Source organism: Trachemys scripta, chromosome 9, assembly GCF_013100865.1.
Source record: "Trachemys scripta elegans isolate TJP31775 chromosome 9, CAS_Tse_1.0, whole genome shotgun sequence".
NCBI classification, from domain to species: Eukaryota; Metazoa; Chordata; order Testudines; family Emydidae; genus Trachemys; species Trachemys scripta.
This window is the reverse complement of record NC_048306.1, coordinates 66,988,617-67,008,782: the sequence shown is the minus strand read 5'-3', so window position 1 is coordinate 67,008,782 and position 20,166 is coordinate 66,988,617. Positions and strand designations below refer to the sequence as shown.

Sequence of the window (20,166 nt, the reverse complement as noted above, 5' to 3'; positions counted from 1 at the left end):
GGCGCAGGGTCCGGAGGCACGGGGGCTGCCCGAAGCCGGTAGCGCTTGGGCAGCCCGGCTCTTAAACAGAGCCGAAGAGTCAGGGAGGAGCAGAGCTGCCATTTTCCCGGACATGTTCGGCTTTTTGGCAATTCCCTCCGGACGGGGGTTTGACTGCTGAAAAGCCGGACATGTCCGGAAAAAAGAGGATGTATGGTAACCCTAGCCATGTGGAGTTGGCGGTATCAGGGCCGGCTCCAGGCACCAGTCCACCAAGCATGTGCTTGGGGCAGTGCCTGGAGGGGGCGACACGGCGCTCCGGCCCAAGAGCGGGGCCGCGACTGGGCTCGCCACCCTCCCCGCGGCGCTTCGGCCGGTTGGGGAGAGCAGAGAGCCGCGGTGGGCTCACCGTCCTCCCCGCGGCGCTCCGGCTGGTCGGGGAGAGCAGATTGCCGCGGCGGGCTCTCCGCCCTCCCCGTGGCGCTCTGGCTGCCGTGGGCTCTCCGCCCTCCCCCCGGCACTCTGGCCGCCGGGGAGAGCGGAGAGCCCCGGCCGGGCTTGCTGCCCTCCCCCCAGCGCTCCGGCCGGTCGGGGATTGCGGGCCCGCGGCCCGGCTCGGCGCCCTCCCCTGCCGTGCTGGGGTGGGCGGCGGGTGGCTTTTTTGCCTAGGGCGGCAAAAAAGCCAGAGCCGGCCCTGGGCGGTAGATAGGCTTAGACATCACTGCAATAACTTACACTTAATGCCCATGTGGAAGTGTGTTTGCACAGCCATAAGGGCTAAAAACGCTTTTAATCAAAGCTTGGATTCTTCAGACGTTCATAGCATTTGATTGGGAAAACTTCTTGCTTGCTGTGGCTTGGTGGATTTTTCGGGTTCTGTGTGCACATACATGCTATTTGAGTCCTACTTACTGATAAAATATAGGTATACACTTAAAAATTACAATCTAATTTTAAAACAGCATATTGGGGAAAGCAGTTTTTAAATTGCTTGGCTTCTGAACCCTGAGTTCTGGATTCTTTTTTTCATTGTAATAGTTGATGGACTCTGAAATACATGTTTAAAAAATTAGGGAAGATAGGTAAACCTGGCAGATAAAACAGCTTAGCCAAATTACCTTTTCCCACAGCCCTTCCTTTTCCCCAATTTCTCTGGCAGACTAGACCTCTCCATAAATCATAAGGTGAGTTATGCATCCTAATTTATATCCAGCTGATTGAATGAGAAGGTAATTGTTGATGCTAGTGCACTGCTTCTCATGGGCTTGTCTGTTCTTTTGCTGATGTGATGTGTTCCTGTTCTGTTATTGTTAAGGTTCCTTCCCCACTTTGAACTCTGGGGTACAGATGTGGGGACCCGCATGAAAGACCCCCTAAGCTTATTTTTACCAGCTTAGGTTAAAAACTTTCCCAAGGCACAATTTTTTTTTCTCGCCTTAGTATTGCTGCCACCACCAAGTGATTTAAACAAACATTCAGGGAGAGCCACTTTGAGCCCTACCTTCCCCAAATATCTCCCCAAGCCTCCACACTTTCCTGGGGAGGCTTGAGAATAATATCCTCACCGATTGGTACAGGTGAACACAGACCCAAACCCTTGGATTTTAAGAACAATGAAAAAGGGGCCCTCCAGGTTATCTGAGCTTCTTAACCCTTTACAGGTAAAAGAGAAATGAACCCTTTACAGGGTAAAGAGGGATTATATGCTACCCTTAGCTGTATGTTTATGACAGTTATATGGTGTGGAGACTAACCTGAAAAAAAGCTAATGGTACAACCAATTGTACTCAATACTAACACTGATATATTGTGTTCTTAATCTTTTGCTATGAATTTCACAAATCAATAAATACAATACGTATAGCAGAAATTGTTACTAAAATAAAAGTAAAGATAAAATTCACAATGATCTCCCCCCTAGTCCCCCTTGCAAATAGCATTTAGTATTCTATTCAGGACTTTTTTTCTGAGTTGTCTTCAGAAGCTGAGGTCTGTTTATTGGAAACCAGAATGTTTTTCTTTCTTCCTAGCTGATGAAGAAGTTGATGAACTTTGCTTTGAGTTTGGTCTGGAGCTTGATGAAATTGTAAGTAATATGTTGTCATTTATCACATTTACATTTGTCTTTAGCCCTTTGGCTGTGGGGGATTGAGTGCAGTTCTGTTTTGATAGAGGGGACCAGTCTGCTGTGTCTTCGGCAGTTTAGCTGCCCTCCACCAGTAAAAGAGCCTTCTCTCTGAACATCATAAGTAGTGTAGAAGACACTACTGTTCTGCTGTAGTGACCAAGAACTTCTAATGTTGGTAGCTCTGTGTTGCAAATACTTTACAAACTCTATGGCTTTATTTTTTTATGCAAGGTTGTACAACTTCCACAAAAACTTAGTGTTTTGGGCATTTTATATAGTGACTGAAAAGTAGTGGTTGAGGTCTTGATCCTGCATCAGAATTTTCTAGTACTGGCACCCACATCTTTGCAGAGTCTAACTGAATCTGATATTGTGTTGGTATTTTTTTTAATTTCTGGTTTAGTCTGAAGTGATTGTTAATCTTCTAATCAGATCATTTATATGTATTCAAAGGTTCTTTTCTTGTATGCTCTATTTCAGAATAGACTTCAGACATTACTGATGGGATACTGATTTACAGCCAAAATGGAAGAAATAATAAGGCCTAATTCTGTACTGGGATCTACTAGCCTAGCCACTTGTGCCTGGGCTAGTCTTTGTTTCCAATAATAAATATTCCTTTGGGTTATTGTATTAAGACTTCTGAATCTGAGAGATAGTACAATTAGGTAGTTCAGTTTGTACAGTTTCTGATGCTTTAAGCACCCATTTCACATATAAACCCACATTATACCCTTTAAACCACATTTGTTAATTAATACTATTTATTTTTTTACATTTAAAATTATGCTATTTTCTAAGCACCTTCAATGCTCATCTACTCCATTATTAGTGACTCAGTTTTTGTTTAATTGTAGACATCTGAGAAGGACATAATAAGCAAAGAACAAGGTGATGGAAAGGCAGAGGGTGCATCAGATATCATTCTCTATAAAATTGATGTTCCTGCTAACCGATATGATCTTCTTTGTCTGGAAGGATTGGTCCGAGGGCTTCAGGTCTTTAAAGAAAGGTACTCTAGCACTGTGAGGTTTTTATACTTCAGTATTTGATTAGGCTAAACTCATACATTTATTAATCATCTGCTTAATGTTTATAAGCAAAGTGCTATTTGCTTGGCCTGTGAGGGATCTCTGATCTATAACTTCACTGTAATTGCCAAAATGTTTTCTACGCTCCAGCAAATTTTGTCCGGGGAGGCTCACAGCAGTACTCTTTCACAGAGTAGAAGGCAACTGTGTGTGATATGCATAGTCTGAGAATGACCATGATGATTCCTTCTCCTAATTTCCTAAAGGAGGTCTCTAAGATTGTTATTATTATTTATTTATTTATTGTTGATATTGTTATTGAAATAATATATAATGTTATCAAAATTTTCTCTTTTCTCAATTCTTGATTTCTCTGAAATTTTCTGTGTAAGTAATTACCATTAACATTAATGATTGATCTGGTTAGACCACCTGGGGTTGATCCAGCAAGGTGCTAAGTGCCCTCACTTCTGCTTGAAGATAGTGGAAGTTGAGGGTGCTCAGGATCAAATTCCCTGTGACAGAACCAGTTTTCTACAGGTGTGTTCTTGTTTTCTTTAAGTCTGAGGTTTTTTTAGGAATCTTTGACTGCAGTGGAGTTGTCTTTTTGAGCATATATATTTCATAGTAAACTATACTTAAGTTAGTAGGAAACTTTACATATATGTTAAAAGTTTTTACAGAATTTTAAATGCTAATAAAATTGATAACATTTTCACCATAAAGTGCATTGACACTTTTCTAATGTTTCCTCCTTGTGCTCTTTTTGGAAGAATGTTTCACCCTCAGTTGTAAACTTTTTATTTCCATTTTTGTTTTAGGATAAAGGCCCCTAGATACAAAAGGATTATGCCAGCGAATAGTGACGTTCAAAGGCTGATTATTACTGAAGAGGTGAAATTATTTGCTGAATCTTTGTCTGTATCTTGAAAGCTTCATCACCATCAAACATACTCTGTAATAACTGAGTATCCGAGGGGAGCCGTGTTAGTCTGGATCTGTAAAAAGCAACAAAGAGTCCTGTGGCACCTTATAGACTAACAGATGTATTGGAGCATAAGCTTTCGTGGGTGACTATCCTCTTCATCAGACGCATGGCGCGCTGGGCCAGTTTGTTTACCTGCCATGTCGGCAGGTTCGGCCTATCGCGGCTCCCACTGGCCGCGGTTCGCCGCTCCAGGCCAATGGGGCTGTGGGAAGCCACGGCCAACACATCCCTTGGCCCGTGCCGCTTCCCGTAATCCCCATTGGCCTGGAGTGGCGAACTGCGGCCAGTGGGAGCCGCGATCGGCCAAACCTGCCAATGCGGCAGGTAAACAAACTGGCATCTTTATAAGCAAGTGTTAAGCACTTCAAAAAGTTCAAGATGCACATTGTTTCAATGTGAGAATTTAATTTTATAAATTCTGCATATATGAAATTTTTATCATTTGTAACTGTACCGCTCTTATAAATTGTAGACTGCCCAAGTTCGTTCTCATGCTGTAGCTGCAGTCCTTCGTAACATAACTTTTTCCAAGGATCGCTATGATAGTTTCATTGACCTACAAGAAAAACTACATCAGAACATCTGCAGGTTAGTTTTTAAATCCAGTGAGAATAAAGCATATGGTACATCACCATTTAGGTTGGCTTAATATTTTTTTATTGTGAAATATTTAATTTTATTCTTGATGTGGACTGCTGTTCACTTTTCCAAAGAGATGTTATGTTTACAGTCATGTTTAGATAAATATTTTTCAGCAGTGTTCTTTGACATTCTTCATTTGTCTTGCTTGATACTGGCAATTCTCAATGCATTTCGCCATAAGAGAGTGACGTCTGCTAGATAAGTAGTGGAAGAAGTCTCTTGAGTAAATTCTCTGCCACAGTCCCATTAGACTTACATTTGACTGTTGTGTGTGTTGTTACAAAGCCAATGTACCATGCATACTGGAGTCAGAATGCTACTACCTCTATGTGCTTCCACATTTGTAAAAATTGCTATTCTGCTTCAACAATTAGCTATGTGCATGTTTGAGACTGTAATGCCTCAGAGGACATGACCTCAAATGAACTCCAAATACCTATAGAAAAGTCATTGTTGTTTTGCCTTGTTTCCTTTGTAGGAAAAGAGCGTTAGTAGCGATTGGTACCCATGACCTGGACACAATCTCTGGTCCATTTACTTATACAGCTAGACCTCCTTCAGAAATTAGATTCAAGCCCCTGAATCAGTCCAAGGAGTATACTGGTTCTGAAATTATGGATCTATATAGGGTAGGTGTCCTTTCCAAACTCTTCACATGCAGTGCTGAAATCTCAATTTCTAGAGGGATTGCAAGACTTGGGATTGGCACCTCTGCAGATATTGCCAATAGTGGTGGTAATTTTATGTTGTGGCCACCTCTCCACTAGGAACTGGAACTAGGCCACAAGTTCATTTTATGCAGAGCACCAAACAGACATATGAAAAGATAACTTTTGTTTACTGCTGATGTGAGATCACAGTCTAATGTACACAGAACTAAATGTGAAATGGTGTACTAGCTAAAAGGCTCCATACCCAGTTATCTCAGTCCTGGAGATGGTTGTATGAAATACGACAAATATTTGATTTGAAGGATTATAACTGGTGTATTCAGCTGCCTTTTTTTTTTAGTTCTGCCTTAATATGCTCCATTTGTTTTCATGGAACAAAATAAAGGTCCTCCAGTTGTCACAAAAGTACCTTAAAATTCCTGTGTGTGCTCACCAAAATATAGTTAACAAAGTATCAGCCTCATATGTTGATGGAACTGGTTTTAAATTTTGTTGCGATAGAAATTGTAATGAAAATACAATGAGGGTGTTTGTTTTAATTCAATGTGATGAATTCTTATCACTAATAGAGCATATCTGGATTTTACCTTTTAAAAAACAAACCCTGAGAATAGTACATCTTTTTACTGTTGTGATGTATAATACGGCGTGATTGACTGATTGATTGAAATAATTTAGCCTTTCTCCATTTGACTCCTTACAGTTGTTTTGAATTGAGCAACTTACGTTTCTTTCATATTATTTGACATTACTCACCTAATTTCTGCAACTAGCTCTTGGGGTGAAATCCGGCCCCATTGAAGTCAATGGGAGTTTTGCAATTGAGTCTAATGGAGCGAGCATTTCACCGTTGGTCTTTGACTTGTTCATGAGCATTTGGTTGTATTTGATATTCAAAATTGTGCTGTGCTGTTCAGTTTTTATTACCCATGTAAATCACATGGTATTGGTTTTTGGATAAACATAACTCTTGGAATCAGGCTTCTGATGCAAAGAGTCACATTTATCAACACAAAGATTGCTTTCCATGAACATCTTGCCTTAATGCTCATGGTTCTGTAATATCCCATGAATATTCTAGGAATGAGCTTACTGACAGGAAACTGAACACATGAAGGGTGAACGCACAGCTGAAGCAAATGCAGTTTTTTTGTTTTGTTTTTTATTTGATCATGTATTTGCAGAAGATGTTGAAATATTCGCCTGGCTGTAGCAGGAGAGGGTGGCTATTTAAAGTGCTCAAGCTTAACAAGATGCCATTCTTGGCTCCCCTCCACAATTAAAAGAACCCCATATGTGGGTCGATGATTAGTAGGAAGAAGTCATATCAAGTCTGTTTTTAAATAGTAACTTTTCTAATATGGAAGTGTTCAAAGTGTTGTCTTTCTATAAAGCACCATGGGACACATAAGCTTTTCATAGCAGGTAAAGAGAGCCCCAATATGCTCAATCTAAACTGATGTGACAGGACACTGAAGGAGAGAACAAGCAAGGAGGAATAGAGAGGCTAGAAGGAATACACAGAAGAAAACTGCATTGTCTAGTAGAATATGTTTCATGTTCTGGCAACAGATGTTTATATTTAAAATAAAACACCCCCCCTCCCTACCCCCGATATCATGGCTCTTTTAACATGAAATCATTTGGATCAGATGCTGGAGAGCATTTCAGTGTAAACCCATCAGTACTAAGAGACTAGAATATTTTCTTTTCTTTATTGTTCTGCAGCCAACTTTTGCCACCTTTAAGACCAATTGCTGTAAAGCTGGGACAGTTACTTTAGCATGCTTAGTGCTCTGTGCTTAGGGCAAGAAATGGAAGTTCCTTTACGATGAACAATCACAGTGTTTGGCTTGAGTAAGATAGTGTGGCTGTGATCCTCCTACTCATAGATTAAGAAGTAATATTTTGAAGTTAGTGTTAAAATGAGAAAATAGAAAATTGTTTCTTGGCTTCTTGCTTTTTTGAACAACTTTCTGTAGTGAAGTAATATCTGTGAGCCTAATCCTTTACTCAGGCAAAACTCCTGTTAATGCTACAGTTGAGGGATTATGTCATATGGTGATGGTTCATGATTAAGATAATGTGAAATTCAACTTGTGCTTTATTTCTCCAGACTGACAGCCAACTTAAGCATTATTTACACATAATTGAAAACAAACCACTTTATCCAGTTATCTACGATAGCAACGGTGTAGTTCTTTCAATGCCACCAATCATCAATGGTAAGATTACGTATTATTATTTTGTTACGATTATTTTTCTGATGGTGTAGCCAACAAACTTTTGAGTATACGTGGGTTGTTTCATTTTTCTTAAAATGGTTCACGATTTTTTCATTTATTCACTATAAATGCCATCTATGTTTCTGGTACCCTTGCCACTGGAAACTAAATGATGGACTTCTTTGGTGGGACTTTCATGAGCAACTATGAGATAGGCATAACAGGTACAGGCTTATTACTCATTGGTCATTTGGCTGAAGAGTTTTGTTCAAGGTGAATCTATAACTGGTAGAATTTGTATCTCTCATTGTGTTGTAGGTAATAGGGGATGCTGATCCATTTGCCTGGGCATGAATCCAGTGTAATTATCAGCACCGTGAATCAATTACTGTGAGAGCATTCGATATACAAAAAATGAGTTCAGAAGGTTTTGATTAAATAAATAAATTTTTGGGGCTGGAATTTTTGTTGGCACGGTTTCTAACAAAGTGTTTCCTCTGAATACAAGAGGACTCATGGATGATTTGGGGAAGGCATTTCTGGTGACTAGTGAAGTAGATCAATGATACGGCAAGAATATTTCCTTAGACAAAAGTAGATATGTAGTTTCATTATGCCCACAGTAAGAGTTTAGACCAAGAGTCAGTAACTCTTATGTAATCAGGGTCTGACACTCTGAACAGTGACTGATCTGATGGCCAATGACATTCTCACTTTGGATGTGTTTCTCTAGTCATCCCTACAAATCTTAAACAGCTGACCTGAATCTTAAGAGGCAGTGTACTTTTATCTATCTCTGATGTTTGACAGCTGTTCCAAATTTGAATGTGTTGTCAGCCACAGTCTCTGATCCTTTTGGAAATGTTCTTGATTAGGCTTATTGCAGCTTCAGATTATTCTAGCTCTAAACATTTCAGCTGCTTGTGTTTTAATAATTCAGAAGGCTGAATTAAATTTCATATATCTTGGTGTCTTTTAAGGCAGTGGTTCTCAAAGCCGGTCTACCGCTTGTTCAGGGAAAGCCCCTGGCAGGCCGGGCCAGTTTGTTTACCTGCCGCATCTGCAGTTTCGGCCGATCGCGGCTCCCACTGGTCGCGGTTCGCTGCTCCAGGCTAATGGGGGCTGCGGGAAGCGGCGCGGGCCGAGGGATGTGCTGGCCGCCGCTTCCTGCAGCCCTCATTGGCCTGGAGCAGCAAACCGCAGCCAGTGGGAGCCACGATCGGCGGAACCTGCAGACGCGGCAGGTAAACAAACCGTCCTGGCCCTCCAGGGGCTTTCCCTGAAAAGCGGCAGACCAGCTTTGAGAACCACTGTTTTAAGGGATGATGTTTCAAGGTTAAAGTTGATGCATCTTATTGTTCTTGAAATGCAAACATATGGATGCTCATTTTAGATTATTGTGGGAACATTAACTAAAGCAGGTCAGGAATTTTCCAACTAGACATTCTTTCGTTGGAAAAGGTTGAAACAGAACTTTTTGCAAGTACATACCAGTTTCAACAAAACTTTTGTAAGGAGAGGTTTCTCAGACCAAGGATGAATGGATGGGACTGGAGCTGAGGGGCAGAGAAAACAGAATAGCCAGTAGCCTGGAGGTTAGGGTATTCACCTGGGATGTGGGAGAAGCAGGTTCAAATTCCTGCTCTATTATCCCAGGTGAGTGCCCTAGCAACTGGCTGTTGTAGGGTGGATTTCTCTCTGGTTTATCACAAAAAAATTCAAAAGGTTTCAGGTTTATCCTGATATGGAATGGGAACATTGTTGAAATCTCAAAACTTTTTGTGGGATGGGAAAACTGTTTCCCACCCAGGTCTGATTGCAGCGTGATGTTATATTTGCCTTGAACTGATCCTAGAACAATTGAGTGTATTCAGTGTGCAGGGGGCATGACGGAGGCAATTTGGTAAAGGGATCACAAGATACACTGATGTGTAACTCCTCGATCCTCCTCACTTCTTAACATGACCTCATTCTGAGGAATGGGGCCACACACACGACTTATAACTAACCATGGGACATCAGTTTTTCTGGAGTTTTGGTGCTGTTCCTGTAATATTCACAAATTAAATTCATAGCCTTTCTGGGGAGAAATTGTGTGCTTTGGCCATGGCACTCTCTGCATTGTGGAAACTTCAAATCCTTTATATCAGTCTGAGAGAGCGCCAAAATTTTACTTGCTCTTTTTTAGCTTTTGTGCTGCAAGTTGGGATCCTTCAAACAGTGAATTGGCCAAAAACAACAACAAACCCTCCTCAAAACCCCAGTAACCAATTCTTTCTTCTTGAAGCCTGTCTTGTCAGTGTTCTGCTATCCATGTTATACAGCTCTCATTACCATGGGATCTGAGCACTCACAAAATTTTTACATATTTCTCCTCTCACCAGAGGTCGGTCAGCGCTATTCTCCCCTCCCTCCCCCGAAGGGGACCTTAGACACAGACTTGATCAAGGTCACACAGGAAGTCTATAACAGAACAAGGAATTGAACCCAGGTCTTCCAGGTCCCAGGCTAGTGTTCTAACCAGTGGGCTATCCTTTCTCTCCACATGAGGCAGTTTTGGGGGAGGGGCAAAGGTGGGTAAGGTTATTGAATTTTCACAAGAAGTGTCTGACCACTAGACTGATAAGTAAATATTGACCAATGTCTTTGGTTTAGATATGGGCTGTTTGTTTTCTCTCTCTTATTTTAAAGCAGGGAAGACCCTGTGTATCCCAATGTGCTTCCCATTAGGCTTTACCTAGGGCATGTCGAGAAAAAGCCCTCAGTTCTTCAGAGTAGTGACTTAGACCTTGCCTACACTTGTGGGGGCATGTTGGGTATGTGAAGCTACAAACCCCAGTGAAAGACCAGCTGCGTAGCTAGCTACACGTGGCAGTGAAAGGCTCCCGCAGGGCGGGGGAAATGGGAAAGGCTGTGGCAGCAGGTCACTGCTGAGCCTTTCACCGCTGCCTCCTCACTGCCAGAGTTTTTCTCTGCTGCTGAAGTCTTTCACTGCAGCAGGGAAAGGCTCCAGCAGGGGGACTCTACACTGCTAAAAATAGCAGTGTACATGTGGGAAGCACTGCTTGGTGTGTAGAGAGCCATGAAGGGTCTATATGCTAAGGTTGAAGCTTGTCTTTGGTTGGTTCATCCAAGCAATGCCTTACTGTCTACACTGCTCTTTATATCCATGTTAGCTGCATGTGCAATTTCTGTACTCTACACATCTCCACAAGTATAGACCTATCCTTAGGCTATTTGTCAATCTGAGTGATGTTTTAAAAATGTTAAGTCTCTTTATTCAGGGGTGCTTTCCTAACCCTGCAGCCTAATAAGCCACAATCATGATGTTGGCACTTGCTAGAGCAAGGAGAGCAAACCACATCCTCTGAGTGTGCAGTGCTAGTTATGACCACGAGGTGGGCATTGTTTTGCTATTTTGCCTTCCCTGACTGGAGGCTGATATTGCCTTCATAGCACCCACAGACCCATGCAACCTCCCAGAAATGGGTATCCCAAGTTCACTTTGGACCCCAATTTTCCACACAAGACGGTGTATCACTGCTATTATTCCTTCACTCTTGCCTCTTGATTTATGAGAGGAGACTCAAATTTTCTATTTAAGAGCTGTTGGTGCAGTAGGAAAAGTGACTTTCTGGCCAATGGAAGACAGCAGCAATGTCACCGGATTATGAATAAGGTGAATCAATATGTGATGTTCTAAGAACTATGCTAGCATCTTTTAATGTGTGCGCATGTATTTTTTTTATTGTAGGAGACCATACAAAAATAAGCCTAAATACCAGAAATGTGTTTGTTGAATGCACAGCCACTGATATTACAAAGGTAAATGAAGCCTTACTGTCTTTGATATGCTGTCATATGTTGTACATGTAGCTGTTTTCTTCTGGGGTAACAGGACCACCGTGCAAACAAATACTGTAGATTGGCATATATTATACATTTTGGAGCAGGAAAAGTTGAGGGGCCATTTGGGGAGTGTATTAACCAGCTTCTCCTCATGCTTCATTTTTATGACTGCTCTGGGGATAACTTACATTTTTAAAAATGTTTCTAGTTCCATTTGTTCAGGGCCAGGAATATTTATTCCTGCATGGATACTGAGTGTTCAATTTGAGAGTAATTCAGATTAAATACTCTTTCTTGTTGATAGTTGTTCTGTGCTTGAACAGCTCTGAAAAGTGAAAAATACCTTGATTATTATATATTAGCAGAGTTCTCTTTACAAAGAATCATTTTCCCCTTGACCTCTTAGCAATAAAACTTCTTGGGGATGCCTTTCTTCATGATAATTCTATTCTAATTTGTTTAAAGAGAGAGAGAGTCATATGAAATTAAAGACCAAGTTTCCAAACATGAGTACACTTCTTAGTAGGGGTACAGTTCTCATTGTGTCAACCCAAAGGCAGCTTTTCCCTGCCAATTTTGGTAATTGCAAGTCCAAGCAACTTTTGTGGATGCACATTCACTCCTTTGAGAATTTTGGCAGAGTCTAACTTATGCTTTGTAAACGCAAGAACACTTTTTTAAAATTAATCCATATACTTCAAGGGTTAAAATAGATTTTTGTGTGTTGGGAGGGCATTCTCAAGGCTGATAAATATAATTAACACATTGAGGGAGGCCTAATTTTTGGAAGATAGAATTAGGGAAGCTAATGAATCATCAGGTTGAAAACAGTGTGTTTGTGCTAAATAAGATAAGTGCATAGGTCAGCAGGCTAAGAAGACAGAATGTCTGAGCCAGCTAAGAAGAGGGAGAAGACCCATGGAACTATTTACTATGAACTAGATAACAAGGACAAAATAAGTTAGAAATGTGAAGATGAGGTAAAGAAGAAGTCGAACCATGGACAATGCATGCTGCAAAGTAACCAAGCCAAGACAAAAACGTGTGATGCAATGTATAATAAATACAATGAGATGTGTAATGTATATAAAGGGAGAGAGTTTCTGTGCAACTTTGGAACTGTGATGTATCCTGCATCCATCACCCCATGCATTTGAGTCTGATCAACTCAGTCTAGCATTGCTGTATGATAAATAAAATTACTTGAGTGACAAAGTCTGGAATCGAACTGAGTTCTTGGGAAGTTGAATGGAAAGTGGTCTTGGAGGGAACCCCAACAATAAACACCCTTATTGTGCTTTTTTTTACTTCTTACAACTTATGAACATTAAAATGGGTGTTGTTCAGTATGTGTAAAGAAAATGTCTGCCTCAGGCTAAATAGGTTTTTTGAGGTCTCACAGAAACTGATTTGAATCTTATGACTCATTTGTTACACTAACTTCTCAAAATATCCTCCTCAAAAAACAGATTTTACAGTTTAGGTTGATCTGATCCTGTTTTTTTTACAGATAATGCACAGTCCTAGAGCTTATAAACTCTTTCTTCTTTTAACTTAAGTGGGACTGCTCATTAGAGTAAGTCTTTGCAAGATCCAGACCCATATTGTAATAATGGCTCTCATGTCTTTGGGAGCTGAATTTAGCTAAAATCTTAGTCTACTTCAGTGCCATCCAAAGCCTTCCATTTTTCATGTCTTTGAAGGGACTTCTTTGTTACAGAAGCCAAACATTTTTTTTCTTTTAATTGAATGTGACCCATGAGATGTAAAGTTGTATTTTGCATTCTAGATTTCCATTTTTTTGTAAAAGGAATAAACAGAGCAGTGTTTACTCTGTTCTAAGTTAAACATCTGAACCATGACAAAGAAAATGATATTTTGCATCATTTAAAATAAATAGCAGAACCCATAGATTTTAATGTGGTTGTATTTCTTTATTCTTGTAGGCAAAAATTGTCCTCGATATCTTAGTCACGATGTTTAGTGAATATTGTGAGAAGCAATTCACGTGAGTAGTATAATCCTTTACTGTCAATGAGATCAGATTTGTTGGTCAAATCCCACATTTTACACACTTTGACTTTTTCCCCCCTCAGTGTTGAAGCAGCAGAAGTAACTTCTTATAATGGAAAAACCTGCATCTATCCAGTAAGTATTCTAGAGATGACTGGGGGAAATGGATTTCTATACCCATGAGGGTTTGGCAAAAGAGAGTGACACAGTCCTCATTTCTTGCAATCCCACTAGCCTTTTCCCTGTAAACATTCCATTTCTGTCAAAGCTAAAAATGTAGGACTGCTAAAGTAGTCTGATATCCCAAAAGAAGGGGAAGGTTTGAAATGCGTTTGAGGTCACTGCTGTAGCTTAGAACTCATTTGAAATATATTATGCCTGATTCAGTAGTAAGTATAGCTACAATCAAGGCATGTAATCTAGGTCAAAAACCCATAGAACTTGCTTTTTCCTGCAATCATTGCTTAGCTTGAAGTTCCCCCCTTCCTCCCCCCCACCCCCCATAGCTGTCACCCACTATAAACAGATGGGCAATTGATATCATCCTTGGCTTAACTTTTTTGATTTATCAGATCTGGAAAGTTTTTGATGCCTTTCACTTAAATAACTTTAATGTTGCTTTTTTGGTCCTTTGCTCTTGAAAGCTCCAATCATACAAGGAACTGCCCATGGGCAGATGCCTGCACAGTGACTTCAGAGGGGCTCTGCATGTGCTCGGGGGCCCACCCATGGATGTCTCTGCAGGATTAGGGTGATAGCTAGTGCTTTTTTTGCTTTGTTAAAAATAAGCAGAATGGAAATGATCCCACGTTTTTCCTGAAAGCAGCTGTGGACAACTGGTGATCTAGTTAGGCTTAGCATAGATATCAAGCAAGTGAAATTTGGTTAATTGAGACGGGAAGTGACTTTTATTTAGATTCAGACTTCTTATAGTGCTATATTTGTATGTTTTGTTTTGATGATGTCATTTTGACTCAGTGCAGTAAATGAACGGGAGGGGGGAGGAGAGAGAAACCTCTCCAAATCTCTCCCCTTCAAATTAAAGATCCAGTATCTACATCCCTGGGTCAGACTTCTAGCAAAATGGAGAAAGCCAGACATCATTCCAGATATTTCTAAAGCAGAACAAAAACCTTTAACCCCCAAAGTTTCCAGGCCTTTATACAGCAAAAAAAGAACTAACTCACCTTTTCCCTCTTGAGGCAACTGTTTAGGAGGGTTTGTTTTGTATTTAAACAATTTTACTAACAAATTTATCACAGGGTCTTGTTTTATTTTTTGGTTTGTGTGTGTGTTTTCCTGTTGCTTTCTGTGGCTGCAAGAGCTGCATTGAGTTTTACAGAAGCCTATGCCTGATCTGATTTATACATCTGGTAAAACAAGGAAGAGAGAATTCTGTCATCTCTTTGCTCTGCTCAAGGTGTCAGGAATTGCTACCTTCCTGGTAGTTTGATTTGTCCTACTCCCAGAAGCAGAATTCCAAAGTCAGTTCCAGGAACCTGAGCTCCCATGCATGACCATTAATTGTGTCAGTGCTTTGTTTGTGGTATTCTCTTTGTCAAATGTTCACTTGAAAGACATTTCAAGGTGCTTATAAACTTACATCTTAACTAAAAGTAACTTTATTGTAGCATATCAGGATGTTGTTTGTTTAAAGTATATTACGGTTATTCTACAATATTATGCCCAACCCCGCATTACAGACTTCTCTTCTGTGGCTGTCAGTGCTGTCAGAAGAAGTTTGATTAGAAAGATGGATCTTAGTAGACACAAATGTAACTTTCTGTGTAATATTCTGCGTAAACCTTTTTTTCCCCCTTGTAGGAACTGGCCTACCGAAGAGAAAAAGTGAAACCTGATTTAATAAACAAGAAAATTGGAATCAGGTATGTTATGCAAACCTATCTTTTATTAATTTAATTGAAATTAATGAGCTGTGATAAAATACACCGGTTATTGTGATATTTGTATAACTTATATATTGTGTGTTCAGTTGAGTTTTAGAATGCACTAAAAACTGGTATGCTAACTTGAGTAATTATATCAGCTACCTAAAGATGCCCTTCAACTAAGTGAGTGATTCTTCATTCCCTCCTATGATTATTGTGTAGTCTTGCTTGCTAGAGAATTGTCATGTTTTATCTCAGAGGTGGCACTGATAGGTGATAGATATGTATACAGTTTAAAAATACTTTGAGATTCTTTAGCATGGAAGGCACTGTGCAAATTAAAGGTAGTATCTTATTTAAAAGCTAATCAATGTGATGTAAAAGTCCCCAAATACTGACTCTGTTGTCTTGTTTTAGTGAAACACCATCAAGTCTTGCAAAGCTGCTGACCAGGATGTGTTTGAAGTCACATGTCACAGGGAACGGGAACAGTATAGAAATTGAAATCCCTCCTACCAGAGCAGACATTATCCATGCATGTGATATCATAGAAGATGCAGCAATAGCTTATGGTTATAACAACATTCAGATGACTATTCCAAAAACATACACCATAGCCAATCAAGTAAGAGTATCCCCATAAATAAATCCTCTATATTGTCAGTAAATGATTAGTGCATGCCAGAAGGGTTTTGAGAAAAACAGAGCCAAAAAATTAAACAATATTTGGACATGCTTTGCTGTGAGGCAAATTGGATTGGATACAAAACATATGCCCAACTGATCTGAGTAGAGCCAAGACTAGTGGTGGTTGGTGTTTGGAAAAAAGGCCGGGTTTAAGTGTGGACCTGATATTAAATCTTTAATTGGGAGATTGATGCTTTTTGTTGTAGTTGTTGTTTTTTAAAGCATGCAAGCAACCTTACTAGCAATATTCTTTGTAATGTAACACGCAGAATTATCCAGGAAAAGCATCATAAATATTTTCAGATTGAAGATGAAAACTGTCTTGTTTTCTTTTAGTTTCCTCTCAATAAGCTCACAGAACTTCTGAGACAGGACTTGGCAGCTGCTGGATTCACTGAAGCACTCACTTTTGCACTGGTACATTTTATTAACTTTGGGATTTTTTGGTTATATGCTGGAACAATTAGGGAGCCAAATCAGAACATAATAGTCTTACAGTGTCATGCAGTGTAAATGCAGCAAATGTTGTGATCTTGTTTTGGGACATGCTTGTTTGCTAATGTTTTGGTATTACAATATAATGTGTGTTGTGTGAGCTTGTGTCCTCAGAGGAATTGAATTGCTGACTGGCATATATTTGAAATATGGATGCTGAAATGGACTGTTTTAAGTTTCACTTAATATGAATAGTACTGAGTTAGAAGACTGTCAGACTGTTTCTCAAGATTGCCAGAGTTTAATAACAAACAAAATGTATTTGGTTACAGTTTAATAATGTGGAAACAAAATGAATAGTGATACCCCATACATAACACTGCAGTTCAGAGTTCACAGCCATTCCATTCTGAACCCTTTCTTGGGTATTGTAACTTGTCTGTGGATGCCTGCTTGAGCTGTAATAGTGGTATGCAGAGCCTCAGTCAGCAAATTTTTTTTTTTACAGATCTTTTAAAAGCATTTAAAAAAGTATAAATTATGCATTAATTGTACTTTTATGTCCCCGTACAACAGTCTCACTTCCAGCTTCCTGCGCAGATATAGACTGTTATAGTTGTTATAGTAGTACTCAGACCCTTGCAAGGGATCAGGGTTTCACAGCAGAGAGTACTTCTTACCACAGTTATGTCCGTAACTGCAGTTAGTGTAGTTTTGAGAACTGGAATTGTGCAGACAATTAGTTGATAATACAGACTAATATATGTTTTTAAAAAATATTAAATGTACATGACCCTATTTAGTTTAGCAAATCAGATATTATCAATGCACAGCAATTCTTCAGAATAGATTTTAAAACAATGTTTAGTATGCTAAGTAAGTTCTTGGGTGAACATAATGACAGGTCCCCACGTGCTAATGTGGCCACAGAATTTGTACCAGATTGTGCCTTTGGATTTGAGTAGATCTAGATGTAGAAAGGATTTTCAGAAATGCATGAGATTTATATAACTAATAGCTGACCCTGTATGTGGTGCAAAAAATACACACACTTGCACACATGCACCCTGAAAGTACACTCATCCTCCTTTCAGAGACTATTATCTGATTCACAGTTAATATTTGGATAATATTTTCAAAATCTTCTAAGTGGCTTATGACACTGACTTTCAATTGGATTTAGGCTCCTACAGCACTTAAGTGTCTTTGAAAATTTTACCCTTTGAAACCAAATACCATAATCCTGATGCAGGGGTGGGCAAACTTTTTGGCTCGAGGGCCACATCTGGGTGGGGAAATTGCATGCCGGGCTGGGGCAGGGGGTTGGGGTGTGGGAGGGAGTGCAGGGTGCAGGAAGGGGCTTAAGGCAAGGGATTGGGACAGAGGAGGGATGCGGGATGTATGAGAGGGCTCAGGGTGGGGGTTAGGGGTGCGGAGTGCAGGGGGGGCTCAGGGCAGGGGTGCAGGGAGGGGTGTGGATTGTGGAAGGGGGCTCAGGACAGGTGGTTGGGGTGCAGGGAGGGGTGTGGATTGTTGGAGGGAGCTCAGGACACGGGGTTGGGGTGCAGTAGGTGTGGCGGGGGTTGGGGTACAGGAGAGGTGTGGCGGGGGTTGGGGTACAGGAGGGGTGCGGGCTCCAGCCCGGCGCCGCTTACCTGAAGCGGGTCCGGGTGGCAGCGGCGCGCACTGGGGCCAGAGCAGGCTCCCTGCCTGCCTGCCCTGGCCCCGCGTCGCCCCCGGAAGCGGCCGGAACCACGTCCCTGGGGTGGGACAGAGAGCTCCACGTGCTGCCCTTGCCTGTGGGTGCCTCCTCCGAAGCTCCCATTGGCTGCGGTCCCCCGTTCCCGGTCAATGGGAGCTGCAGTGGGTGGTGTCTGTAGACGAGGGCAGTGCACGGAGCCCTCGCGCCCCTTTTCCTCCCACCCCCCACGCTCACACACCGGTGCCGCAGGGACGTCATGTCAGCCACTTTTGGGAGTGGTGCGGGGCCCGCAGCACCACAGGGGTGGCAATCCCGCGGGCTGGATCCAAAGCCCTGAGGGGCTGGATCCAGCCCGCAGGCCGTAGTTTGCCCACCCTGTCCTAATGTAATGGGATAATGTAAAACTATAAAATTGGCTTCAAACTTCTCTTCAGACTTCTGTCTCCTGACTTCCAGGAGGTTCAGATGTGATTTTTTTCAACTTTGGCCCATCTAACTAGTCCACAATCCCAGTGGACTATCCAGGATAATAGCTACCAGTTATTTCTCACTATACCAATATGCAATGTAGTAAAATTATCTGTAGTGGTATAATGATAGGGGCCAGGGCCGGCTCCAGGGTTTTGGCCGCCCCAAGCAGCCAAAAAAAGAAAAAAAAGGTCGCGATCTGCGCCGGCAATTCGGCGGAGGTCCTTCGCTCTGAGGCGGAGTGAGGGACCGTCCGCCGAATTGCCGCCGAATACCTGGACGTGCTGCCCCTCTCCAGAATGGCCGCCCCAAGCACCTGCTTGACAAGCTGGTGCCTGGAGCCGGCCCTGATAGGGGCAGTACAATATGTGTTTCTGTGTTCAAAGCTTTCACAGATTTTGTTCATGTATTAATTCAATGAATGTCTCTTCAGTGTTCTTAACATCAAATAACTGGGATGCTCAAAATGCTGAATTTATATGCATCCAAGCAGTACATGTTATCTGATCTTTATGAATTGCAGCATCGTGTCATGTGTGTTGCACATCTGTGTTTCTGCTGTGGCATTGATATCTGAGCTCTGGCACATCACTGCCAGGTTCTTAAAACACAGATATGAAACACACCTATAGTTTCAGTGTCATACATGCTGCACCATTCCGCAACCTCATGTTACATTTTGGATGAGAAATGTCCATTAGTCATTCTCACATATAATCCAGTCTTTGGTTTGAGCCCAAAACGATAGCTTCAAAAGAGTAACATTGAGTTCTGTATGATTTAGCAGCTGTGTAATCAGTCATGCCATAGTCAGCTAACAGTTTAGCTAGACATTTGAAAACACCTGATCATAAAAAATTCCTGCTAAGGTCAGCAATAATTGAAGATCACTTTTTTTTTTTCCATTCAGAAGCCCACTCTTTCCGATAGGGGTCAGTTGCTAATTTTGCTCACATTTGATCAATCAGCACCCCTTTTGGAGCACTGCCAACACAAATAGAACACTCGGGAGGATAGCAGAATACTGGCAAATCCTCAATTACATGCAGTGTTCATGTATCAGTTTCCGAATGCATTAGTAGAGCTATAAATTCTGGAAATCTAGACTGTGAATCTTAGGCCATGTCTACACTAGCATTTATGTCTGCAAAACTTTTATTGCTCAGGGGGTGTGAAAAAAACACACCCCGAGCGACACAAGTTTTGTTGGCATAAGCGCTTGTTGGTGGGAGAGTCTCCTGCTGACATAGCTACCGCCGCTCGATGAGCTGGTTTTATTATGTTGACGGAAGAGCTCTCTCCTGTTGACGTAACGCGGCTACCGGAGTGTTCTTATAGCAGCACAGCTGTATTGGTACAGCTGTGCTGCTGTAAACTTGTAAGTGTAGGCATGGCCTTAATGGTAGTTTCTGTCACTCGGTGTGCACAAATGATCAGTGAGCTCAATAGGTCACTTGTA

The 20,166-nt window shown here is 41.3% G+C and overlaps 1 protein-coding gene across 3 annotated transcripts in view; it reads left to right on the top strand.

Moving 5' to 3' along the window:
• FARSB (phenylalanyl-tRNA synthetase subunit beta) overlaps nt 1-20,166 on the top strand; it is a 52,530-nt gene that overhangs the window by 1,337 nt on the left and 31,027 nt on the right. For 2 of the 3 annotated variants that reach the window (XM_034781920.1, XM_034781919.1), the window contains exons 2-14: nt 1,110-1,163; nt 2,010-2,065; nt 2,965-3,119; nt 3,960-4,032; nt 4,599-4,714; nt 5,247-5,397; nt 7,556-7,664; nt 11,419-11,489; nt 13,460-13,521; nt 13,610-13,661; nt 15,351-15,412; nt 15,833-16,040; nt 16,439-16,519. In XM_034781920.1, coding sequence (XP_034637811.1) covers nt 3,988-4,032; nt 4,599-4,714; nt 5,247-5,397; nt 7,556-7,664; nt 11,419-11,489; nt 13,460-13,521; nt 13,610-13,661; nt 15,351-15,412; nt 15,833-16,040; nt 16,439-16,519 — 957 coding nt within the window. In that variant the 5' untranslated portion in view covers nt 1,110-1,163; nt 2,010-2,065; nt 2,965-3,119; nt 3,960-3,987. The remainder of the gene's footprint in view (nt 1-1,109; nt 1,164-2,009; nt 2,066-2,964; nt 3,120-3,959; nt 4,033-4,598; nt 4,715-5,246; nt 5,398-7,555; nt 7,665-11,418; nt 11,490-13,459; nt 13,522-13,609; nt 13,662-15,350; nt 15,413-15,832; nt 16,041-16,438; nt 16,520-20,166) is intronic. The other variant, XM_034781918.1, reaches the window with a different exon arrangement.